The sequence below is a fragment of the Myotis yumanensis genome, unplaced genomic scaffold (genome assembly GCF_028538775.1).
Source record: "Myotis yumanensis isolate MYYU_CA2020_CCGP unplaced genomic scaffold, mMyoYum1.0.hap1 SCAF_9, whole genome shotgun sequence".
Classification (NCBI taxonomy): domain Eukaryota; kingdom Metazoa; phylum Chordata; class Mammalia; order Chiroptera; family Vespertilionidae; genus Myotis; species Myotis yumanensis.
Genome location: NW_027223760.1, coordinates 31,569,046 through 31,595,706, shown reverse-complemented (window position 1 = coordinate 31,595,706; position 26,661 = coordinate 31,569,046). Strand labels below are relative to the sequence as shown.

Genomic DNA, 26,661 nt, shown 5'->3' with positions numbered 1-26,661 from the left:
TGGACTAGGGCCCACCCTGCTGACCCCATTTTACCTCTTTAAACATCCCACCTCCAAATTCAGTCACATTCTCAAGTACAGGGGTTAGAACTCTAACATATGAATTTGGGGGGAAGGGCACAATTCAATTCATAACACAGGGTAACCAGGGATATCACTCAACCCAGAGGTATGTGGGATGAAAGTCACATCCCTGGACGTCTGCAGGGAGAAGCAGTGTGCTCACAAGCACCGGATTAGAGAGGCTCGGGGGAAAGGGGAAATGTGTGAGAAGAGGCTGGGGAAGAGAGACATTTGCAGATCATGGTTGATCTGCCATGACAAGACTCATATTGGGCTGAATCTCAGGCTGGACTTGACCTTAGCCAGCCTACAAGAACTGACTGGTGGCGCCCGCCACAGACGGCACATCCTCTAATTTCAGTTCTGTTCTTTATCAGTTGATGTTAAGCAAGTCAAATCTCATTACAAGAAACAGTGAGTCTTTAATTTAGAACCATGTTTGAAACAACCGAACTCCAGTACAAAGAAAGAACCTGGACCCATCCCTTGCACTCTTGTTATGGTACTTGTCCTGTTTCTGGCTGTGGTAGGAGTGCTTCAGGGTGGTGTCATTCGGTCCCACAGAGGGAAGCTAGCCTTGGTGATTTACTGAATAAGCCCCCAAAAGATCACTTTATATTCAGGGGTGAAGTGGGGTGACTGAGAAAGAGCTATGGATAGGAGACGGAGGGGTGCTCTCCAGAGGGTTCGCATTAGCCATCTGTCAGTGAGACAATCACCCACATAAAGTCAGAGTCACGGCTGCATGACCGCAGGGTCCTGTCCATCTCTGGGTTCCGTGAGGAAGCAGCACTAGCGCTTCACTGTACTTTGTGAAGACCAAGCAGGGAGACCAGGAGCATCAGCTTCAAATTCAGAACTTGGTGTGGGTCCCAAGAGGACCACTGACAATTTATAACTCAGAAAATGGGCCTCAGAAGGAAAAGCAGGTCTTTGAGCACACCGAGGCTTCCCTGAGAGTAGGCCTAATCCCTAAGGGCCCCTAGAACTTGCTGAGAAGACCAGGAGAACTCCAGGGCAAGAAGAACCCTCCAGGCCCACCCTGCTGTAGACCCCACCTTTGGGAGTGGGCCAGAGCTGCCCCAACATCTAGACCAGTGATAGCGAACCTATGACACACGTGTCAGAGGTGACACACGAACTCATTTTTTTGGTTGATTTTTCTTTGTTAAATGGCATTTAAATATATAAAATAAATATCAAAAATATAAGTCTTTGTTTTACTATGGTTGCAAATATCAAAAAATTTCTATATGTGACACGGCACCAGAGTTAAGTTAGGGTTTTTCAAAATGCTGACACGCCGAGCTCAAAAGGTTCGCCATCACTGATCTAGACTGAGACGTGAAAGAGGCCCACCCATTCTCCATACCAGGATTCTAGTGCACAAGCTCCTTACAAACGAGTCTCATAGAAGTAACCCAGAGTGCAACTGCCAGGCCATTTCAGTTAGAAAATTCTGAGTCTAAAAGCTTTTGGTTGAATTGTCACAAAATTATTGAGTGCTTTCCATACGTTCCAAAGGGAATATAAAACTTATATTTTTATTCCTTCAGCCTCTATAGGAAAGCACTTAGTGTGTTTGATACTTAGCAAATGCTCAGAACATGCTGGCCTTACCAGCATTATTCGTTTTTTTAGCTATTGGTTACTGTAGGACACGTTTTCCTTTCTCTCCAGGGTCTGCAATCAGTAAATGATTTTGTGTGCATTGTGTGGCCAATGTAAGTAATTCTTAACTCCGAAAGAAAGAGGAGTCTCTGGCATGTCTAAGACAATTCGGAGCATCTTTCATGGGAAGGATGTTTTGGGGTGGCCCACAAGCACCTCTGCTTGGCCCAAAACATAGCTTACCTATAGAATGCAGAAGTAGTATTACCTTTGTAATCTTAAAATAGTAGAAAATTATTATATTTATATTCAGTTATTACATTATAGTTAAATAAGTATTTAAAACTGAACTTTAAATGCTGTTTTATTTTGAATATTAGCATTTGAGGAAAAGTAAATTTAATTAGAAGAAGACACAAACTGACTGAGAAACAAGGTATAAATTCTGAAGAACACTTTATGGTGGACTTTCACGAACTTGGTTGCACTTACATTTCAAGAGGATGTATAGGTATATGTGAAGATTGCCAGTAATTAGCTCTTGACGTTGGCAGATTACCTGTCCTCTCTAAACCTCATCTTTACTCCTAAAATAGGGGCACCACTCATCTCTCCTTCTCGTGGTTGTTGTAGGACTGAGTGCAAGAATCTTGCACACAACTACCACAGCTCTCTGTCACTGTCAGCCATATTACTAATTATTAATATCATTACAGTTCTCATTACATGCCCAATTCCGGTGCAGAGAAACTGGGTAACAGGGTCATGATACTGGGTTGGCCAGTTCCTTGGCTGACCCCTAGATGGCGCTAGTGCCCCAGACTCGCTGGGAAGGATTAGTGCAAGGAGTTGTCTTTGTGGAAGGTGGCAGCAGGTCATGCATGAGAACTTACACGTTTGTTTATGGGCCAGAAAGCATACTGGAAGCTGAGAATGAGCAGGGAAGGTGGAGACAGATCAGCGATATGAGGAAAATGCAGTGAGAGCCATCAGGTCTGTTGTGCTGTGGAGAACCGTTGCCTGTGCAGGCTGGGGAGAAAAGGCAGTAAGACATGGTGAAACTTACCTAAATAACGTTAACTGTACAAACGCAGACTTTACATGAGAAATCCAGGAAATTTAGGACTAAAGTTTCCCCACTTGTCTTGTTTACTAGATTAATTGTTCTCTCTTTTTCTCTCGCCATTTTCTCCCCTTTATCCCATGCTACCCTCTTCTCTTTCCCTTATACCTCTGTCTCTGCCTTTCTCGTGAACAGCGTCAAATCATGTTTCCAGAACATGGAGATTTGCAAGCGTCGGGTGAATATGTATGACACCGTGAACCAGAGCAAAACCCCTTTCATCACTCACGTGGCCCCCAGCACATCCACCAACCTGACCATGACCTTCAATAACCAGCTGAACACTGTCCACAACCAGGTAAGTGGGGAGCAGAGAAGGCCGGCGGGGCTGACAGCAGCAGGAACTGTATTTCCCCAGCCAACCCAGTCAGAAGACAGAATTCCTCCACTGTCACATTCAACCCTGTAAGAAGGTGTTTGAGAGCCGGCGCTCTTTCTGTCTACTGGGGGCCCCATTGAACAAGTTGTATGCAACTCACTAAGGAAGTTGTTTCTGAGATGGTACCTCTTACCACTTCTCTCTGTCCTGATGTAGGAATAAGGTAAAGGAAATGCTATGATCCTTGTATGTCCGGCTTCTGCCTGGTAAAGAATTCTGAACTGGGACACTGACGATCATCCAGTTCGGGCCCCTCCTTCTCGTCCCCAGACAGCTGTGTCCACATGATCTCCTTCCAGGACAGATGAAACCTGTCCTTTCTCCAAGTCATGGGGAAAATCAATTCAGTCTGTCACAGAATTCCAGCACCTGGAACTGAAAGGGACCAGGAAACTAAGGTTTTCTTCCCATAGATTTCCAGCCTTTCACAGAAAATTAGCAGAATCTAGCACCTAACATGCTGCTTAAAATATGGATGACACCAGGAAATGTTTATTGACTGAATAATTTCCAGGCCCTACCTCAGGTGGTCACTGGTGTCTAAGAGACTTTTACTTCCGTCTTCCAGTGTGACCAGTTCCCCAAAGAGTCTCCCTAGATTTTTTCAGTTTTAATATCAATCTGCAGTGACAACACTCCTGTGTGTGTATACTCACATTCGCGCACACGCATGCCTCCAGAAGAAAGGCTGTACTTCCCAGCCTAGCCTCTCTCCCTCTGCCTAAACTCTAGGAGAGGACACCCGGCATCTGCTGCCCCTGGGGGCCACTGGTGTTCTGAATGCTCTCCTGAGGGGGAAGACCTAAAGCTCGCTAAGGCCATAGCGTGCAAAGAAACAAACATTCCCTCCCAGCACCTAGCCCAGTCCTCAGGCTAAGGCATCCACAGCCAGACGGGTAAGGTCCTCGACAAAATCTCACCATGGTTTTGTCCTTCCTCACCAGAACCCCACCACAGTGTGTAGACTGATCTGGCTGGTGCCAAGAGCACGCAGAGCAGAGGGAGATCAACTTAGAAGGGAAGGTTGGCCAAACCCAGGGAAAGAGGGAGTGCGGGACCAGAGTGCATAGACGGTGTCCGTTAGGCAGTAATTGGAGACTTTGGTGGGGGGCGGGGGGGTTATATGCACAAAGTGGTCTTTTGGAAAGACTGTTCTAGCCTCTTGCCCAACAAGAATTGGAAGAGAAAAAGTGGAGGCCAGAACATCTCTGGTCAGAGCTTCCCGGTCCCAGGCACCGCAGGAGAGGACCTCCACTGGGGAAGTAGCGATTGACGAGAGTCAGTGTGTTCCAGGGACATTTTGAAGGAAGAAGCAGCAAGTCTGGTGGCTGACCAGAAGGTGGGACAGTTGAGGATACCGGTGCCCCAAAGAGGGAAGCCCAAGGCTCCAAAACCTGCAGAGAGTCTGGACTTGGACGTGTGGAGTCTGAGCAGAGAGTGGGAATTATGTCTGTGGGGAAGCCTCCCAGAGAGATGGGGACGTGCAGAGAACCAAGAGGAAACTCAAGTAACAAAACGCGGACACTGGCCCACACGTGTTGCACTCTCTCCCCTCACACTACCTGGAGGCCAACCATGTGGGGCTGCACAGACACTTAACATTACAATGTGTATCTTAAATGCAAACATGTGCGCCACATCCCTTAGTAATTACCCTCAAACAAATAAATGTGCTTTGCACTGAAAGGCAGCATAAAATCTAAGTATAAAAAAATGTAAAATGAGACTTTACCCTTTTTATCAAATTTGACACAAATACATACTCTTCTTGTAATTCTATTCTTGTACGTGTCTAAGATGTCCTTGTGATTCTTTACTCCTTATTCTTTGGTCCTTGTAACCCCTGGTGGCCAACCCTCTTGTAAGCAATGGTGACTTTGAAGCCATTGGTAACCTCCACCTACCATGCTGAAGATCAGTGTAAATAAAGCTAAGATGGGGTAAAATTGGACAATTCCCAATTTAGAAGTTATTTTCCTTCTGCCTCCTTGCTTCACATAGAAGTGTGATGTCAAATGATGTTGCTTTCTGAAAGAGAAAGGAGAGAGGACATAATTTCAAAATTGCTCTAACCTATCTCCACTTCAATTCTCTTGACCTAGCATCTTTTCTCTCTACCTCCCAGCCTTAGTAGCTGAACCCCAGTGTAAGAATTCACACCCTAAAAGGAGAAACCCCAGGCTCAGTGTGTCCCTCTCCCTCTCTGTTTCTGTAGCATATTCCTTTGCAGTAACTGCTGTGCGGCCGTCTGAGGGTCTCTGTAACCAATGCTGCCCTCAGCCCTCCCCAGACATGTGTGCCCTGGGCCTGCAGGTGCCTCTTCCTGGGCTGTACCCTCAGGTCCATGTATGTGCACCCCAAGCCCCTCAAGTGTGGGACAGAGCAGGGGTTCAGCTTACCCCGTCACTATGTTCCAGGGCAAAACCCAGGGAATCCAGGAACCCTAAACTCAAACCTGGCTTTCCATGGTGTTATGAAGATATGTTTGTCAAAGTGGAGGGCAGAGCATAAGTCATCTCTAGGCTGATTTTTAACTTTGTAGTGTTTAGACATGTGGTCTGGGAGCATCGTTTGCTCTCTTGCCTGGACCCCACAAACATCAGGAACAGCATCAAAGGCGACTGTCACGTGGCTGCAGCCACCTGATTCTCCTTGAGACTTTCCAACCGAATTTCCACTCCCCTCTATTTCTGCTTCTTTGCCCTTGGTTTTTGTTTGTTCTTCTTTGAGTTCATTTATTTGACTTAGATTCGTGTTTCCCAACCTACCACCACCCTCATTTTTTATTTTTGTTTATTTTTGTTTAATCCCCATCATTCCTTTAGGCTCCCACCTCCACCAGTGCCACTATTTCCTTAGCCAATCCCGAGGTCTCCATACTAAACTACCAATCTGCACTCTACCAGCCCTCAGCGGCATCCATGGCTGCGGTGGCCCAGCGGAGCATGCCCCTGCAGGCGGGAACAGCCCAGATTTGTGCCCGGCCGGACCCCTTCCAGCAAGCTCTCATCGTGTGTCCTCCCGGCTTCCAAGGTAAGGGTGAGCAGACGCCGCCTCTCCCTGCTTCTGACCGACCACCTCAGGGGCTCTGACACCGCAGGGCTCCGTCACGCCAACTTCCCTGGCATAAGGCCCTCTTCATTGCTTTCCATGGGCACGGGCATCCCTGAACTGTGGCCAGCCGAGAAACAGTGGGACTGTTATTCTCACCACCTGCCAGTGATTTGTCCCTGATGACTGTCTTTAAATAAGCACATTGTTGTGCTCCCATTGTCATGCTGGTATCAGCTCTTGGACACCTCACATGAAATATCCTCCGTGTGGCTTAGCTGTAGGAAAGTGCCAATCCCTGACTGCCAAGGCAGCCAGTTCTCATGAAGAACATACCTCCCAGGCTACCCTGCTGATTCTTCAGCCATACACCCAACACGCTCCTCCTGGAGCCTCTATGAAGCTAGAGTTGACCATGTACTTGGCTACAGTTTACACAGAAAGCCCAAGAATCTGTTGTGGCAAGCCCCATGGGGCAAGCATGTGTCAGGGCCCAGTTTCAGAGTCAGGGCCACTCCGGATGGACTCCTCTGTCCTCTCCCCACACCGGCTGTGACGTAGTGACACACACGTGTCTTCCTGTCAGAAGCATGTTTTCCTGTCGTGACTCGTCAGCATAACATTCCACTTTTGGCTTTACAGACTCCTTGATTTCACTTCTAGTCTTTGAACCCATTCAAGGTTGTTTTTTGCTTTTGGTTTCTAATTTAAGTTAGAAACGAAAGGGGAGAGTCCTAAGGACCAGGCAATGCCTGGAGGGGACTGGTGCAGAGAGGAGGGGAGAGCTGTCTTCCGCCAGCTTGCTCGCATCACTCAACCCCTCTCTCCCTCGCCCGCTGTCTGGAGCAGGGCTGCAGGCCTCTCCCTCGAAGCATGCTGGCTATTCCGTGCGAATGGAAAATGCTGTTCCCATCGTCACTCAAGCCCCGGGAGCTCAGCCTCTTCAGATCCAACCAGGTCTGCTTGCCCAGGTAATTCTTTCTTTATGATTCCCCGTATTGCCATTATCCCTGTTAATGTTTTCCACAAAAGCGATATATCTCTGCTAATTCCCTCCCTGGCAATGAATTAGGTGCTTCGAGTCATTAGAATATCTCTGTAATATTCTGCATGATGCCCGAGTGAATTATCTTCCTAAGTGCCTAGCTTACAATTCCAAGAAGAAATTTAGACAGAGGGAGAATCTAGGGAGATTATTATTATATCTTTGTGATGCAAATTAATATAGGAGACCCAGGTTTTAATGCTAACTCTACTAATAACTCTCAGCGAACATTTCTTTGCCCCAAATTTCCTTCTTGTAAAATAGAAATCATTTTTTAGAGCCAAATAAGCCTTGGAGGTGATTTATTTTATAGTTGAAACAGGGTTACAGAAGCAGTGAGCTGGAACCTTCCTTATCTGTTCATATAGGTGCTCTGATGGTAGAATGAGATCATGGAGGTGAAAGTGATGAAAATTTGTAAAGTGTTATGGAAATTTAAGGTAACACAGTGATAGAACGGTCATAGTAATGACACGAACTTTAATAACAGATACATCATCATTATGCCAGGTTCTTTAGTTATGTTTTACTTAAGCCCCACAACACAGTAAGATATTTGTCGCCTTTTGACAACAATGGAAGATGAGGCACAATCACTGGCACAAAGTCACACAGCAATTAGGTGACAGAACCAGGACACAAACCCCAGAAGTATGACACCAGCACCTGTATTTACCCCCATGCTGTACTGCTTCCGTGTGATCATTTCTGTTGTTGCTGCCGAGGACAGCTTGACCTCAGTGTTGTTGAAGCACCTTTATTTTTATTTTGTTTTTTTTCCATCACCATTTATCCCCTCTATGCCCTCTTCCACCCACCCCCATAAGCACCTTTATTTTTAAATAAGGCAGGTCCCCGAAGGCTTTTCTCAAAGTGTTTCCAAAAACACTTTATGGTGTCCTTTGTTTAATAGAAGTTTGCAGTTTTCAGTTTAATGTAGTCAAGTTGCATAGTTGTTTGGGGCTCTCTATTCCATTCCATTGGCCTAATATCCTATTGTCTTAACTGTTCTAATTATAATATGTCTTGGTATCTAGTAGGGATCGCATTCTTCAAAATGTCCTTGTCTATTCTTGTCCCTTCACTTTTCCATGTGAATTTAAAGATTACTCCTACATAAAAATTTTAGTCCCCCCACACAAAAAAAGTGTTGGCTTGTATTTATTGAACTTGACTAAAATTTATATTTACTTTAGGAACAACTGACAGTTTAATAAGATTAAGGATTAAGTCATTCCATCCCTGAATATGGTACAACTGTATATGTTACCTTTTATTCCTTTCATTAAAGTTTTCTTTTGTTGGAATATTCCTAAATATTTTATAGTTTTTGTTGTCATTAATAATTTCATTCACTATATATTTTAGTTATTTGTCTATAGTGTATAGGAATATACTGATTTTGGTCTATTGAGTTTATCTAAACTCTGTTAAGTTCTGATTGTTTCATGGATACCCTTGGATTTTCTATGTGGACTATCTTTTTATTTGCATATGATAGTTTTGTTTCTTCCTTTACAATCCTTATACCTTTTATTTTTTGTTCTCCTATCACTGTGCCGACAGCACCTCCAAAACAATATTTAATAAGTGTTGATATTGGGCATGCTTAACTTTAAAGGAAATTCTTTTAGCTGTTTGCCATTTGGTATTTTGTTTAGGATAGTTGATAAAGACACTTTATCAAGTTCACTAATTTTTAGTGAAGTAATACCAAATATTCTTCCTGCATCTGTTGAAATACTCACATTTTTGTTCCTTAATCTGTTAATGTAGCAAGTTGCTTAATAGATTTGCAATGTTCAACTATCCTGTGTTTCTGAGATAAACTTTATTTGATCATGTTGTGTTTGATATGTTTGTATGCTTTCCTGGATTGTTTGTAAATACTGTAGTTAGTACTTTTGCATCTGTGTTCATAAGTAAGAAATGGCATGTAATTTCTTTCTCTTAGAGAATCCTTATTTGATTTGGGCATCAAGTTTTCACCAGCCTCATAAAATATGTTGATTATTACCTCTTCTTCTGTTTTCTGGAACAGCTTGGTTAAGGTTGATATTAACCATTCTTCATCTCTTTGTTCTTCCAAATTCACACTGCAAGTGACCACTGACACCACCTCCTGTAGGCAAAGTCTTATCTTTTGGGTCATTATAAACAGAGAACCTTCTGTATTTAAAGCAGGCCTTCTACTCCTGCCTCTCGCACTAGTCCTCATAGCTTCCTTCTGTTTGCACAGTTTGGTAGCAGGGCATTCAGAAAAGGCCAAGGTAGATCAAGAGAAAGAACTATAGCTCATTCCAGAGCAAAGCAGCTTGTTCATACTTTATCTGAGTAGCAGAAATCCAGGCCAGTCTCCCAGTGCTACTCCTCTGTAAGCCAAAATCTAGAGATTCACATGCATATTCAAGGGTACTTTTAAATCCTCTTTTTGTGTTTGCACAGTTAACCCTTGTAAGCCCAGAACTATCTCTGAAAGAAATTACATTAGCATCTCTTTTTTTAATATTTTTTATTGATATTTAGAAACAGAGGGAGGGAGAGGGAAGAGAGAGAGATAGAAACATCCATGATGAGAGAGAATAATGGATCAGCTGCCTCCTGCACGCCCCACACTGGGGATCGAGCCCGCAACCTGGGCATGTGCCCTTGACCGGGAAACGAACCCGGGACCCTTCAGTCTGCAGGCCGACGCTCTATCCACAGAGCCAAACCAGCCAGGGCTACATTAGCATCTCTTATTAGCTAACATAGACATTCTTCATTGTTCAGTTTGGGGGAAACCAACAGGCTCAGCATCCATCTTTAGTCATAGCAAAGGAGAGTTTTACCTTTTGCTCACATGGAAAAGGGTCCCTAGAGTATTATAAATCTCCAAGTGGATTTAACCTAAAGCTGTAATTGGGAAAGTGAACAAAAAGCGTGTGTGTGTGTGTGTGTGTGTGTGTGTGTGTGTTTTAATTGCTACAGTGTATATAACAGGGAACTGCTGGAAACCAGTTGAATGTTCATTTGTAGGAGATTTGTTAAATTCGTGTGTGCATAAAATGGAAGACCATGCATTAAAAAGGACAAGGTAGACTAGTGCGTCTTCACATGCAAAGAGTTCTAAAATCTACGAAGTAAAAAATTCCTACCCTGTCCAGTGTCATGTTGGGTCTTTTGTTGGTTGCTTTTTAGTTTTCTCTCTGCTTGTCAGTTAATCCCTGCCAATATGTTAGCCTGTTACAATGGAGCTCTCCCCTAAATATTTTTAAATGGTGCCTTCAAAGGACAAAAATAAGCTATCTTATAAAAATGAGTATGATAACTATAAGGAAAAGCAATAATTAAACGTTTAAACTGATGCCTTCATTTTTCTCTGGGTAAATTTCAGGGTTTCAGGCAGAAGCGCTCCAAATACTATTAATTACTTTAAATATATTCAAAAATTGGCATCATTCTTCTTATCTAAATATTTAAACCTTTTCAAGGATTTGCTTTGTGCAAGTTTAGAGAGGGAGTCTTTCAAATCCATTCCTCCTGTTAGTTTTGTTTGCTTTGCCCTTTTCCTCCCCACCTCCCAGCAGCATCACGTCCTTAAAGGGAACAGACCCTCTGTGGCACCCTGAGGATGTGTGCGCAGAAGGAAAGGGTGTGATCTTGCACCCTCCTTTCAGAGACATGAGAGTGATCTTTATGGATTGCCTTAACGATAATGCTGTTTTGATAACTGCCTAAAAGCTGCGGTCACCTCTATGCTCCCAAACCCCTACCCAGAGCTAACATCTTGACCACCATCATGGTGAGTGAGTAGGTTAAGGTGTAGAGATGGGAAGTACAGTTCTTGATTGAGACAGAACTTAATTTATCTCATTCTTCAAATGGCAGGATCCAAAACGCGCTTTCACTAGCGAGGCTGGAACAGAAACTCAGAGACCCCTAACATGTGGAGATGTCTGCTTGCCTGATCCTTGTAGACTCTGTCCTTGCAATAAGTTTTTTATATTCTTCTAGCCGATCAAAGACCAGGTCTCCTCTTTTACACCTATCATAGGGTCTAGCATACTGAGTGTTTGGATCATGCAAATTGATCCTGTGATTAACAAACATGCTGATTGCAAACATCCTTCGCTCTCCAGCAGGCCTGGCCCAGTGGGACCCAGCAGATCCTGCTTCCCCCGGCGTGGCAGCAGCTGACTGGAGTGGCCACCCACACATCGGTGCAGCATGCGACTGTGATTCCTGAGACCATGGCAGGCACCCAGCAGTTGGCCGACTGGAGGTAAGCAAGAGAGCTGGTGTGTCTGGCCGGGGGGCAGGTCCACCCTGGACCCTGAAAGGTGCTGCTCTGGCCTGTACCTGAATTCCTGGTTCACATATAATTTTTTAAATTAAGAAGACTATTATGTGGAATATGACTACCATGTAAGGAGATGTAATTTTTAAATAAGTGTGCCAGGAAACAAGAAAATCAGCTTCATTACTTTATGGTCAGTTCTCACTTTTGACCCAAAATCCAGTGACATCATTTAATCACCAGTATAATTCACCAAACTTGGCTCCGGATGATTTTTTGTTTCTCAGAATTAAATTCCACTCCCAAAAATCGAAGATTTATCACCAGTGAAAGAATACAGAAGAGAGTCCCCAAGGTTCCTCAGCAATTCTAGGAAGTGTTCTCAGGGTATTTTGCGATGTGGACACATTGGAGCTTTCTCAGTTCTCCCAGGGGAAGGCTTGACAGAACAGGATTTATTTCAAATGGTAGACTCTGCTGAGTGTGGCTTTCAGTTAATAGTTAAGCTCGAAGTCCGCTTTCCACAGACCCCAGCGGCATCCGGCTAGCAGCCACCAGCACACCACCCCAGCATCTGTTTTCAGAACATACCCCACCCCACTCTCTGACTTCCTCGCCCACGCCATGCCAGCACCACCACATGCCCCCCGTCACCAGTGCAGAGCCACGTGGCAACCCCTCCCACGTTTCCCCAGCTTCCCATTCCCTATGAGAGATGGTTTGGGCTGTTTCCCATTCGGCCCAAACATTGGGGCAGGTCATACCCCTCCCCTCTGACAGGCTCCATACCAGCCATGTGGCCTCCCCCACAGTTCCCTTTCTGACCTAAAAGACTATTGCGAATGAACAGCTCTCAGTAAAACGTAGAGAAATATAGAGATATAAGCCCCCAGTCAAGCCTCAACTACAGGTTCCTCCGTTCCTCATTTAATTTTCTGACTAGTGAAGAGAGTGCATAGGCTCTTTCCCACAGCTCCACACACTTCTCACTGACTGCACCTCCCCTAAGAGCACCCCACTCATTAGAAATACTTTCAAACCAGGTAAAACTGGATTCATTTCTGGCTCTGCATGACCTGGGCAAGCTACTTAACCTCTATGAGCCTCAGTTTCTTCTTCCATAGAGTGGGTATAACAGTCCTCACAGGATTGTTAGAGGCTGAAATTAAAATACAAAGCACTTGACCTGTATTCAATATGTACCATACCAGTGCCTGATACATGACAGGCGATAAATAAATCTATCCTCCCTTCCCCCATTGGCATCAGTTCATGCTCAGAAAGACCATCTTCCCTCTCCAGCTCATTAGGAACAACAACCAAATGGGAAGCTGTTTGACCAGTTGTTCTTCCTCACCCCTTTTTCTCCTAAAAGACCACATATATATTGTACTCTTTTTTGTTTTCCCATTATCAGCATTATAGTTCATTTCATTTCAGCAATACTCACATATTCATTGATCCGTGCATATTCTCTTATTCCTCATCCCTCCTCTTACCTGGTTACGGCAGAAAACACTGAAAGCCTACACTCTTTCTTTCTCCATCTCATGCGTAGACCAAAGAACATCCATAATCATGGCTAATAAACAAAAGACAAGTACCAGTGCTAGGACCTGTATCAATGGAAAAAGAGAACCGTGTCTGTAGAAGAAATAGCAAAAACAAAATAAAGAAGCTATAATATCAGTTTCTAAAACCCCTGTAAAGGTTCAAAAGACATTATCAAATCTCTACAAAAGTGTCTCCCTCTTCTTTTTTTCCTACTCATTTCCTCCAAGTTGCAAAGATAAATTTTACAATATTTTAAAAATTCAAATGAATTATCTTATAGCTTTTAATTTTGTTTATGTATTAAGTGGGCTTTTATGGGCAAGCCTCTGAATTAATCACCACTTTTAATATTTCTGTGGGAAAACAAGCCTTTGAGCTCCATACAACCCAGATCATAAGAGCTTTTGAAACATAACCCATTTTCAAGATAATGGCTGCCCGAATTACTATCAGCATGTATGGCTATTATTTATCTTGATTTAATACCAAGCGCGCGCACGCTCTCTTTCTCTCTCTCTCTCTCTCTCTCTCTCTCTCTATATATATATATATATATATACACACACACACACACACACCCGCACACACACACACACACAGTGGCCAGATTATTATGACCACCCCATCAGTACAATGAAGTGAATTAGTTATGCAAATAATAATAATAATAATAATAAAACCTTGAGAGTATTTGCTTAGGACATTTTCAATATTCAGTATTTTTGGAAGTGTCAGTGAAGTACTGATGGGGTGGTCATAATAATCTGGCCACTCAGTGTATGTATCTAGGCAACCTTCAGTTACTCTCATTGTTCATTCAGCATGTAATTAATTCATCAGCCGTTACCTGCCTGAACACTGAGCTGGCCACTGAGAGAATTCAATAGCATGTTAACACTCGGCATCAAACACAATGGCTGCCAGTCTGCAGCGTTTGCCACATAAACTGCGACGTCCTCACTGATAAGACGGCATCACTGCCACACCCCGCCTGCCTTGCAGAGTGGCCAGCCCACTGAAGGCCGTGTGTAAATTCCGTGGAAGTTGGAGGGAATGTGTATCTGCTCTCCCGGAACCTGGGCTGAGCCTGCGTACTTGGCATTCATTCTTCCTCTTTCTTACCAAGCGGGGTTCCTGCCCTTCCTTTGGAACAGCCCTGACACTTTCCTGCCCGGAAACTCACCTGATGAGCTCACTGGGCGAGGCTCATCCCTTCACTAGCCCACAACCAGCAACAGAACCAATTTGGGGGGTTAATTTGCTTCTAACTGGGAAGGATACGTTATCTTAAAAAAGAAGCCCTGTGCCCTGCCCGGCTTGGCTCAGTGGATAAAGCGTCAGCCTGCGGACTGAAGGGTCCCGGGTTCGATTCCGGTCAAGGGCACATGGCTGGGTTTCGGCTAGGTCCCCAGTGGGGGGCGTGCAGGAGGCAGCCGATCAATGATTCTCTCTCATCATTAATGTTTCTATCGCTCTCTCTCCTCCCTTCCGCTCTGAAACTAATAAAGAAATGTATTTTAAAAATAAATAAAATCCCTTTTAAAAAAAAAAAAGAAGAAGAAGAAGCCCTGTGTTTGTAAAACCAATAAAAAGTCTGGTTTTCCCATCTCTCTTTCAGGAACACGCACGCTCACGGCAGCCATTACAATCCCATCATGCAGCAGCCCGCGCTCTTGACTGGTCACGTGACGCTCCCAGCAGCCCAGCCCTTAAATGTGGGCGTGGCCCACGTGATGCGGCAGCAGCCAACCAGCACCACCTCCTCCCGGAAGAGCAAGCAGCACCAGTCCTCTGCGAGGTGGGTGGGGCGTGGGCCCGGCGGTGAGAAACCTCTGGGCGTCGGGGCATCGCCTGTGCTCCGGCCGGGCCTGGCGCCCGGAGTGGCGGGACACGGTAACCGCGTGGCCGGCGCGGCGCTGGGAGGGAGGCGCGCTCTCGGGTCTGGTCTGCGCCGGGTCGGCCCTCCCGGCACCCCCCGCGGCACCCCCCGCGGGCCGGGCTCAGGGCTGAGTGCCCGGTCCCTGCGCGATTCCTTCCCCCTTCGCTTCTCTGGAAAACGCTCAGGCTCGCCTCTGAACTTGCACTTTGGAAACCATAACTTTTCTTTAAAATGTGCTTTTTATTTTTTTCCTGGAAATCTAAGGTCAGAAATTTAAGTTATCTAGCTGTTCAGCGTAAGCAGTAACTTGATTGATCCTAGACATTAGCCAGGACAGCCATCTTGCCGGTCCCTGTAAACCCGGTCTCACCCGGGGACTCTAAAGTCTAAAGGCTGGCAAAAGGCCACGCGCTGTGACTCTATATACGTGGTGCCCCCGCCCCCCACCGCCTACCCCCGCGGGTGTTATGAGACTCATTGCTAGTGCATTTCAAGACACACTTTGTGTTTTTTTTAATATATTTTTTATTGATTTTTTACAGAGAGGAAGGGAGAAGGAGAGGGATAGAGAGTTAGAAACATCGATGAGAGAGAGACATCGATCAGCTGCCTCCTACACACCCCTTACTTGGGATGTGCCCACAACCCAGGTACATGCCCTTGACCGGAATCGAACCTGGGACCCTTCAGTCCGCAGGCCGATGCTCTATCCACTGAGCCAAACCGGTCAGGGCTCAAGACACACTTTAATTATAAGGGCAGTGTTTATTAAAAACATTGCAGCTGCCAGCTGTTGGAGTGTACATACGTTTTCGGGGGGACACCCTGTATATGGCCTTTGGAAAAGGCGAAACTGTGGGGACGGAGATCAGCTCGGGAGTTGCCGGGGACGAGGGGAGGAAGGGAGGGGTTCACAGGGAAGGATCATGAGGGGACTTTTAGGGGTGAAAATAACAAAATAAGAGTTTTCCAAACAAGATCGAAATCAAGATGGTGCCGCTGCAGAGTTACCCTGCATTTCTCCCTGGTGGCACTGAGGTCGAGGTACCCAGTTGCTTATTTGGGATGGGTTAATCTAGAGAGGTCCAGTATATAAAATGTCTAGAAAGTTTGGCTTCCTACCTCCTCATATAGCCAGGCGCCAGAAAGTAGCCCTGCCTTTTACGTTCCCATTCAGAAATTAATCCAAGAGCTCACTCCCTCAAGTTGTCACCTTTCAAGATTTCTTATTTGGGTGCTGCTGACAGCTCAGGGAGATTCACCTCAGATCAGTGGCAGCCATCCAGGATACTTGAGTCTGGCAGCCCTGTGACAACCCACCCCTGTCGTTATTAGATCAGGCGGCAGAAACGGCCACCATCTCAGTCCTCACGCTGGCCAGCCACGGGCCAGCACACAGAAATCGGTCTGACCCAGAGCTGACCTGAGCATCACTGACGGAAGAACCCTTTGCTTCCCAAACTTCACAAGTCCTTCCCTGGTGCCTGCTCCCCACGCAGCTGGTGTTATGAAACTCATTGCTTCTGCATTTCAAGAGCAATATAATTATAGTGAAAGTTATGTATTTGCCTATTTTTTAAGACCACTCCTTTGGCAAAACAGCCTGAAAGACCAGGATGCTCTCCCTTGTTGGGTGGTGCAGCGAGGCATACTTCTCTTTAATAATGCCCACTGGAAGTATTTTAACCACTGACGTAGTGAAACGTAATCTCAAAATTGTAACATATTACCAATAACAAGTAGTATGGCAAGTACAAACAATAGAACCATCTTATCAGTAAAACATATTATTCCCAGCCCCCCAAAAGGAGCAAGCATCATATCTGATACCAACTAAATAAAAAATTAAATAGATCTACCTTTACAGAATTCTCATCTTACGGCCACCCCGTTAGCTAGAAGGTGCTAGAATCTCTAAGGACGTATCAGAGTCTTCAGTTTCATTATAGGTTGGCTTTGTCTCAAGGATTGATGGAGAAGAGGGGGAAAGTAAGGGAATTTTTCCCTAAAGTTACCAGAAACTACATTGGCTAGTTTTTTGTTGTTGTTAACCCTCACCTGAGGATATTTTTCCATTGTTTTGTGTGTCTTTTTTCTAGAGATAGTGAACAGGGAGACAGAGAGAGAAACATCAGTGTGAGAGAGACATATTAATTGGTTGCCTCCCTCACATGCCCTGACCAGGGCTGGGGATTGAGCCTGCAGCTGAGGTATTTGCCCTTGACTGGAATCAAACCCCGGATCCTTCAGTCAGGCCAATGCTCCATCCACTGAGCCAAACCAGATAGAGCTACATTGGCTAATTTGATAAGGAATTTCAGGTAAATCAAAATCAATATTAAAAGGTCCCTTTTTAAGCACACCTTTTCCTCTTGCACTTTTCTGAATTTTTCATTACAGTTGAAACAGACTGGTAAGCATCCTATGAGATTCAGTGTCTAAATCCAGAAGAATCTTTTTTGAAAATGAGAATTATAGGCCCTGGCTGGCTAGCTCAGTTGGTTAGAGTGTCATCCCAATACACCTAGGTTACAGAGCACATATAAGAATCAACCAGTGAACCCATAAAGATGTAGAACATTGATCTCTCTCACCCTCTATCTAAAAAAAAAAATTCATTTAAAAACATTATTAACACACGGATGCTTTCATGGTCATGTCCCTTTCCCAGAGAAAGCAGGAGGGAGAGCTAACCGCCAATATTCGATCCATTAGATCCAGAAACTCCTAAGAAATGAGTGCTTTAGTTTATTAAATGGTAAACCAGCTATCAGTGAGGAAACCAAAGCTTTATGTGTCAAATTTCTTCCACCTCTCTCCCAAATAAGACCTAAGTACATTTGGGAGGATGACAAGATGGAGCTCGGGAAGTCGGGCCTGGACCCTGAAGACAGGGCTGTGTTGGGGCAGACACCCCTTAAATCCTGGGCATTACATGTGACTCCACAGACCAGCCCAGTCCGTGGGCACAATCCCTCCTGTCCTCAGCCCTGGCTGTTCCCTTTGTCCTGCTGGGAGCGGGCACATGGTGCCAAACCAGAGCCCCGAGGAGGCAGGCTGCTGTCCCCTTTGTGTAGCGGCTGCCGCTTCTGCAGTGACAGGTGAGGTCCGAGTGCCCTGGCCTCTGACTTTTCTGTGGAGATCTGGCAAAGCTGGGACTTCTAGGCAGTTTGCTCCTAGGAAGATGCTCTGGGCCGACCTTCCTCCCTGAGTGTGTGTGGCTTTGTCGTTACAGAAACGTCTCCACCTGTGAGGTGTCCTCCTCTCAGGCCCTCAGCTCCCCTCAGCGGTCCAAGCGCGTCAAGGAGAACACGCCACCCCCGCTGCGCCCTGGTGCACAGCAGCCCGGCCTGCAGCTCCTCTGTCACATGCGGCTGGGGCGACGGCGCCTCCAGCACCACCAGGGAGAGGCAGCGGCAGACCATTGTCATTCCAGACACCCCCAGCCCCACGGTCAGCGTCATCACCATCAGCAGCGACACGGACGAGGAGGAGGAACAGAAGCACGCTCCCACCAGGTGAGACGCGTCACCTTCAGACTCCCAGAAAGGACCAGGACAGCTCGTCTGGGCCACTTTCCATCATCAAACATGAAGGTCCCTCTCTCCTGGCCCCCAAATTGTGGTTTCGCCCCGCCCTAGAGTCCTGACGTGATTTCAGGGGACTGTCTAACAGACTTTCCATAACTGTTTAAAGCCAAAATAATTCGGAATCCCTTGGGAATTAAAAAATAGTTATGGGCCCTATTCATTTGGGAGACTTGAGACTATAAAAACCGGACACAGGATGCCAGTGTATTTCAACCCCTGTAAGCTTACAAAGCTCTGTCTGCCTCAGGCTATTGAATTTATTCCCCGTTGGTCGAAATATTTCTCCAGTATCACCTTGGCTCTCTCAGAATTCGAAATAATTGTCCAATTAATCAGAAATTTCCCTGTGTCTGATTAACCCAATCTTTCAAACTGCCAGTTGGCTCTTACCCAGAGAGCATTGCTGTTTATTCCAAGTAGTGAGAACTCATTTCACTCTCCATGCGCTCCCAGGAAGAGGGAAGAAATATTTAATACAGTACTTGCACGACTATTAGCCCTGGCACCAGAGCCTCTTTTCCTGCCCCTCTGGCACAGTCGGTCCCCTGGCTCTCTGCACCCCACTGGCCTCAGGATCATATAGATCCCAAGCTTCATGACCCCAACCTGCTGGCTCCTCACATGAGGACTGAGGGCCAGGGAAGGGAGGCCTGCTCCCAAGCCCAGCACTGCCAGTCAGCACGCATCCCACAGCTGGATACGAAGCTTAACATCCACATATAGGCCTGAATTATTAATTTCTGATTGGATATAATGCCACTTATTAGTCATCACAAATCGTTTTGATCAGATAATAAATTCCCACACTTGAGATCATTGTGAAATGTACAGATAGGGTGATTGAAGCATTCTCACTATAGTTCTCAGTGCTTTGCTGTTTCATGGGAGGGCTAGTGTATGTCTGAGTGTCCTCTTTTCTGTTTAATGGCTCAGCCTGCTGTTCAGTGTGTCTCAAGGAATGTAACGGAGCACTTCCTGTCCTAGCATCACCCCAGGGGCCAGAGGGGCCTTGGTGTCAGGATGCCAGGCACAGTGCTTCACTCCCCACCTGCCTACTCCAGGACTGGCTTCAGTTTCCTTTCTGATAGAGCCCTGAGTTGAGTCTGTACTCCGTTCTCCCCAGTGTCTCATGCCCCTCAGCCCCCAGCCTGAGGGGCTCAGGTGGTTCCTTTACAAAGAGAAAGGCTCTTCCCAGCCCCAGCCTGGCCCCGGCCTGGAGCAGCCTGGCCACATTTATAGCCTTCGGCACAAGATGGGCCCAACAGCCTCACCCAGCCCTTCGCCGCAACTGGGAAAAAGCAGAAGCCATTTAAAACCCTGACAATTGACGAGACTAGAATGTCATTTTTGAAGAATGAGATTTGAGTTGACACAGACTCTGGACACATAAAAATAGTCAAATTCATAGAATCAAGGAGTCGACTCTTGGTGGCCAGGGGCTGTCGGTAGGGAAATGGGGACTTGGCAATCAGTGGGCATAAGTTGTATCTGAGCAAGATCAATCCAGTCTAGAGATCTGCACAACATTGCACGATAGTCACCAATACTTAAATTTTATTAAGAGGGTAGGTTTCGTGTTAAATATTCTTATCACAATAAAACTTAAAAAATAAATAAAGTTAAGACCATGCTCTGTCACCAAAAAACAGAGAGAATGCTGGCTCTTGGTTCAAATCTGACTCTGTCCCTAACTAGCCATGTGACCTTGAACAAGCAAGTGACCTAAGCTCTCCACATCTGAAGTTCATGGTTCTTAAAACTAGAGTTGGAATATTCTTTCTCGCTGTGAGCGTTAGAGGAGACAACACATGGAAAGCACTTTGAACAGTAGTTGTGCCCCCAGTAAATGTTACCTAAACTTTGTAATCAGTGTTATCGTGATAGAAGAGGAGTGTTTTTCACATGTAGCATTGACTGTGGAGTCAGAGGAGTGAAGTAGGTCATGGAAGGTTTATTGGTGGAGATGAGTTTTGACCCTGGTCTTGAAGGATGGAATTGACCGGGACTGGCAAATAGAAATCAGGAACGCATTCCAGGCAGGGGCACAGGTTTGTATCTGACCTTGCCGCAGTGTTTTCTCCACTGGGGCTAGTTTCTTTACTGCTTATCTCCTTATTTCTTTTCATCATTTTAAAATGATGAAAATCATCTATTGCCATGACAACACAATGCAATTGTGAACTCTGGTGGCTTTGTTCTTTTATTCAGAAATGATGTTCTATTAAGGCCATTAAGCAAATATTTTTCATTCTACTCTATCTCCCTCCCTCCCTCTCTCCCTCTCTCTCTCTTCCATTAACCAATTCATAATGGGATTGATTAGCGATCAGTAATAATTAGACACTATACTAGAATGAATCCCAGTAGAATCAGTGCATACGCACCTAAAGAATCCATAGTAATAATGCATGATCATTTTTAAGATGACTCATTTAGTAGCTTCCCATTTGTTCTCTAATCTGCATAGTATAATCAGGTAGAGCACAGATATTTCTAACAATAGGAGAGATTAAAAACAGCTATCAGGACTGACTGGTGTTGCTAAGTGGTTAGAGCTACAGCTGTGCACCAAAGGGTTGTAGGTTCGATTCCTGGTCAAGGGCACATACCTGGGTTGTGGGTTCACTCCTTACCCCCACCCTCCATTTGGGGCGAATGCTGGAGGCAACCAGTTGATGTGTCTGTCTCACATCAATGTCTCTCTCTCTCTCTTTCTTCCCCTCCCTTCCTTTCACTCTCTCTGAGAAGCAATGAAAAAAATATCCTCAAGTGGGGACTAACAAAAAATAAAATGAAAAAGTATCAAATTAATTCACCTCTTCCAAACCTGTCTCATGTAGATCCAGGAAGGTAAGGAATTACCCTTAGACTGTGTTGCACTTATTTGCTCATTAGGCGGAGGGGCCTCCCAGCTCCCATGAAGCTTAGAGAGGCTTTATCCCACACTCCTGGATAGGCATGGAGACAAAGAAAGCCAGATTCTTCAGCCTCTCTGGTGGGAAGGCTCACACCTGTTGGGTTTCCACGAGGACATGGCCCTAGCTTCTCACAGGTCACCTGGACCAAGCTGCCAGGTATTCTAGACTTGCAGAACGCCATCCCAAGTGACAGCACGCTCACTGATGCATGAAGTGTATGTTCAGACAGTTCAGTTGTCAGAAAATTCTTACTCATATTGAGCTGAAACTTCTCCACAATTTCCAAATTTGAGTGAAGACTTTGAAATATGTCCAAGGTCACACCAACATCCAGGCCACTGTCCAAGGTCACACCAGTCAGTGGGCAGCAGCTGGGAGCCAGCCCTGTCTTCATGGGGGGCCACCACCCCAGACACACTTTCAGCAGAACCCGTCTGCGTTGTGTTCGCTTTAATCACGCAGAACTGGCTCTGATGGAGCTGAGAGCAAAGGCAGGGCAGCGCTGCCTCCCAGCATCCCCCAGGAGCTGGGAGCACCGTGATTCGGTGTGGGGTGGGGTGGGGTTCCCTTTAATAGCATATTTCTACACAACAGACACCCCACAGACTGGTGGGTTTCCCTTTGCCCAGCCCCACCCACCACAGGAAACCACTACAGGTCTCCCTGGTCTTGGTCTCTTTGAAGCAGCTCGCCCTCCTCCCGGGCTCCCTCCTCCTGATGCCACAGCTTCCCACGATGCCCGCTGCTCGTGACTCCTGCTCCCGACTTCAGAGGTTCGGGGGTCTTTCCTGCTGCCCCACTTTCTGGTTCTTGGGCCAGATCTCAGTGCCACACCCACCCCTTTTTGTTTCTGAATAAGCATATAGACTTTTTAAAAATGGAGATATACCCTGTTTGGGGGCAGCTTCCGGAAGGCGGTGTGGAGACATGAGGGCCACCTAAGTGGGCACTGGGTGCGGTTCAGTCCTCGACGGGTCTCCCAACCATGGCCACTAGGTCATCCTCACGGGGTCCCTGGGGCAGCCCCTCCGCGGGAATGGCTTGCCTGCGTAGCTTCACCTTCCAGGTCCTGGCTCCAGAGCCCTGGGCACAGCCCAGCAGGATTCAGTGATTGTGGAATAAGTGCAATAAAATGTGAAATGTGGACCCTGAAAAAAAATGGAGATATAATTTACATGCCATACAAATCACTCACTTAAAGTATATAATTCAGTGGTTTTGGAATTTTACATTAATTTTTTTAATTGTGATAAAAAAAAATTGTCGTTTATGTTTAAGCACACACTTCAGTGACATTAAATACGTTCACAGTGTGTGCAGCCACAACCACTGTCTATTTCCAGAACTTTTCCATGACCCCAGGCAGACTCTGTACCCATTAAGCGGTAACTCCTGTTCCTCCCTCCCCCAGCCCCTGGTCACCTCTATTGTCTATGAATTTGCTTATTCTAGGTACTCATGTAAGTGGAATAATACAGCATCTGTCCTTCTATGTCTGGCTCATTCCACTTAGCACAATATTTCAAGGTTAATCCATACTGTAGCATGTATCAGAACTTTATTCACTTTTATGGCTGAACAGTATTCCATTACATACCACATTTTGTTTACTCATCTTTTGATGGGCATAGGTTATTTTCACCTTTAGATTATATATTTTCTCCTCTCAGCCATTAGGAATAATGCTACTATGAACATTGGCATTCAAGTATCTGTTTGAGTTCCTTTGTGTACGTGCCTGAGAGTGGAATTGCTGGTCACATGGTCACTCTTTAATTTTTTGAGGAACAAGCATATGGATTTTTTGCATTTAAACTGTTATAAGTGGGAGGGGTAGATCTTTATTAATTAAAATGTATCTATTTTATCAAAATTAATGTGAAGAGCTATAAATGCATGTTCATTCCTCACCTTCTTTTGAGTTCTTGATGGTTATCATCGGTACAACCCATTTGACAGTTCATGATGGGAGGCTCTGTGACATCCACTCTGCTCTTCAACTGGTTACTTTAAAACTTTTACCCTTTACCTTGTCATGCTTTTGTACAGTCCCGCACTATTTTAATCTCTTGTATGTTTGTGTACAGGAATTCCCTGTAGCACCTAGCATAGACCTTCTAGATACCTAACTGATGAGTTTTAATTTCCTTCATATCCAGCGAGTCTGCGCCTTGGTAGAATTCCCTGTGCCTAGATATGTTTTTTGCAAACCTGTTTTCACATGTTAAATGAGGTAACACAACTAATAATAATAGCAGCAAACTTTTATAGAATACCTGCTTTGTGCCGTGTACTATTCGAAGCATTTTCCTTGTATTTCCTCACTTAATTCTCCAAATAAGCCTATAATATAGCTACTGTTATTAGTTAGCCACATTTTACTGATAAGGAGACTAAAGCACTCAGAGGTTGAAAAGCTACCTGAGGTCACACCTCCACACACCCCCCCCACTCCCCCAACAAGTGCTGGTGTTAGACATCTGGCTGCAGGGCCCTGTTCTCACCCGGACACAGCTGGGGAGGGATCCTGCTTCCCTGAACCAGGACAGTGTGCAGCCCCTAGAGGAATCATCAGGCCCAGAGGTCATAGTGTCCAGAGCAGGGGCCACACAGGTCACATGCAGTCACTGCCCAGCCCCTCCCTTCTGCCTGGGGCTCCTGAGTTGGCCCACTTCTCTGCTGCCCTTAGGAGGCAGAGAGCAACCTTGGAAAGGGGCTGGCCTGTGGCTGGCCTGTGACCTTGGCCAAGATGTCCGTGATTGTCTGTCCCCATCAGGCCTCTATAAATACCAGCTTCTCTTAGCAAATCCGTTGGAAACTGACCATCTTACTTAGGCAACGGATATTTCTCAAAAATAGATGATCAATATATAAAAATAGATGAAAACCCATTTTTGAAATCTTCACAATAAACAACAAATTTTATATGCATCATCCCACCAGCCTCTCACTGAGTTTGGAGGTAGAAAGAACTGGTTCCCAGAGTAACCACACAAACATAAATATCTCAGAAAAAGTGCTGGCCGAGAGCCATCCATTGCCAGTTCCTCCTGTCGGCGTGTTGAGTTTCAGGATGAAGAGCAGAGTCCAGAGCAGCTCCCCACTAGGCATCCCCCCGGTGGAGCCCCTCTGACCTCACCTGGACACAGTGCTGTCCCCTCTCCGATCCGAGGGCCGGGCTCTCCGAGAAGGGGACTCTCAGAGGTCCTGGGTATGGGCACCACAGCCATCCCCGCAGCACTCCCAGCAGAGAGGTTGCCGATGGTGTGAAGTCAGCTCCGATGGCTTTCTCAGCACGTCTGAACCGTGTGTGGGATCAGCCCCCGTAACCTCCCTTTCTCCTATCCGTCTCTGCGTCCTGGCTGCTCCTGGGTGTTCCCGTCCCTCCTGCCTAAGTTCACTGCATCTCCAGGCCCCGAGCCTTGCTGTGCTCTCCCTTCCCGGCGGGGGCGTTCTCCCACACGGGCCTTGGGTGGCCTGGGGTTCTGGGCTTTGTTTGCTCAGACGTCCCTTCCTGGTGGCTCAGGGGTGTTGCCGTACCAGGGAGAGCCCAGGCCCACTCGAAGCTTCTCACTCCCAGCTTCCAGAAGCGCCTGTGGGCCCAGCTCCGGCCCTCTCTCAGGTCTTCATGTGACAGGCGACACTCATGTGCCCTACCTCCCTGCGAGGGCCATGGAGCAGGAGTCCCATCCCCTGCCCCGGCACGAAGGGGGGCTCTTTACACGGCCGCCGGCCTGAACTCCTGGCTGGTGTCTCACCTCCCGGTTCTGATTTGCCCTGTCCCTTTACAGCACTGTCTCCAAGCAGAGGAAAAACGTCATCAGCTGTGTCACGGTCCACGACTCTCCGTACTCCGACTCCTCCAGCAACACCAGCCCCTACTCCGTGCAGCACCGCACCGGGCACAACACCAACGCCTTCGACACCAAGGGGAGCCTGGAGAGCCACTGCACGGGGAACCCCCGGACCATCATCGTGCCCCCCCTGAAGACCCAGGCCAGCGACGTGCTGGTGGAATGTGACAGCCTGGTGCCAGGTAACTCAGGGCCCGGGCAGGTGACCTCGCTGGAGATGGCCTTGCTCTCTGCTGCTGGCAGTTTTGTTGTGTGAGAGCTGACAAGGGCCGGGTTACTGCAGATTTTGCTCCAGTCACCAAGGGAGGATTCTGCTAGACATTCTGTAATTAGTACCTCGCTGCCTTTACAGCGGCTCTCCCTCTGATTTGGTTAATAAATCACAGACAAGAGCCACCCAGTTCCTTGTCTGCTGGTCTGGATGGACACCTGGTGTGGGGAGTCCCTGACCACGTTCTGGCATCACTCCCACCAGAAGCCCTGGGGTGGGGTCTGTGGGCAGAACCTCCCAGCCTTGTTCGGCGATGGTGAAACACCTTCCCACGTCTCAAAGGGCATGGCGAGGTGTGTGTCCCTCACACATTGCTTAATTAGAAGTATTCCCTCCAGCCCCAGCTGGTTTGGCTCGGTGGATGGAACATTGGCCCTCATACTGAAGGGTTCCGGGTTCGATTCCGGTCAAGGGCACGTACCTCGGTTGTAAGCTCAATCCCCGGCCCTGGTCAAGGTGCATGCAGGAGGCAACCAATCAATGTCTCTCTCTCATATCAATGTTTCTCTCTCTGTCTCTCTCCCTACCTTTCTTTCTCTCTAAAAATCAATGGAAAGCCTGGCTGGTGTGGCTCTGGTTGAGCATCAATCAATGAACCAGGAAATCCCGGTTTGATTCCCAGTCAGGACACATATCTGGGTTGCAGGCTTGATCCCCACCCAGTGTGGGGCATGCAGGAGGCAGCCGATCAATACTTCTCTCTCATTATTGATGATGTTTCTCTCTCCTTCTTCCTTCCTCTCTGAAATATATAAAAATATTTTTTTAAAAAATGGATAAATATCCTCAGGATTAACAACAACAAAAGTATTCCCTCCATCCTGAGAAGAAAAGCTGAGATCTTAACCTCCTAGATACAGTAAGTGCCTGACCCCAGATTCAGTAGCATCTATACAGTGTCTCCCTGGCTCAGACTCGCTAGGAGGAGAATTTGGGGAATAAACACACACACTTGCTTTTCTGCCCCGAACTATCACCAGCCCGTCCAAGCCAGTCAGCGCTCTCACGGTGGCACCATTTAAAAGGAAAAGGACAGGAAATGCC

The 26,661-nt window shown here is 46.4% G+C and overlaps 1 protein-coding gene across 1 annotated transcript in view; it reads left to right on the top strand.

Annotated features, from left to right (window-relative positions):
* HIPK2 (homeodomain interacting protein kinase 2) overlaps positions 1 to 26,661 on the top strand; it is a 176,363-nt gene that overhangs the window by 133,188 nt on the left and 16,514 nt on the right. The window contains 8 exon segments of the mRNA XM_070424018.1: positions 2,933 to 3,095; positions 6,002 to 6,209; positions 7,077 to 7,198; positions 11,394 to 11,536; positions 14,724 to 14,903; positions 18,220 to 18,301; positions 18,303 to 18,502; positions 25,284 to 25,528. Coding sequence (XP_070280119.1) covers positions 2,933 to 3,095; positions 6,002 to 6,209; positions 7,077 to 7,198; positions 11,394 to 11,536; positions 14,724 to 14,903; positions 18,220 to 18,301; positions 18,303 to 18,502; positions 25,284 to 25,528 — 1,343 coding nt within the window.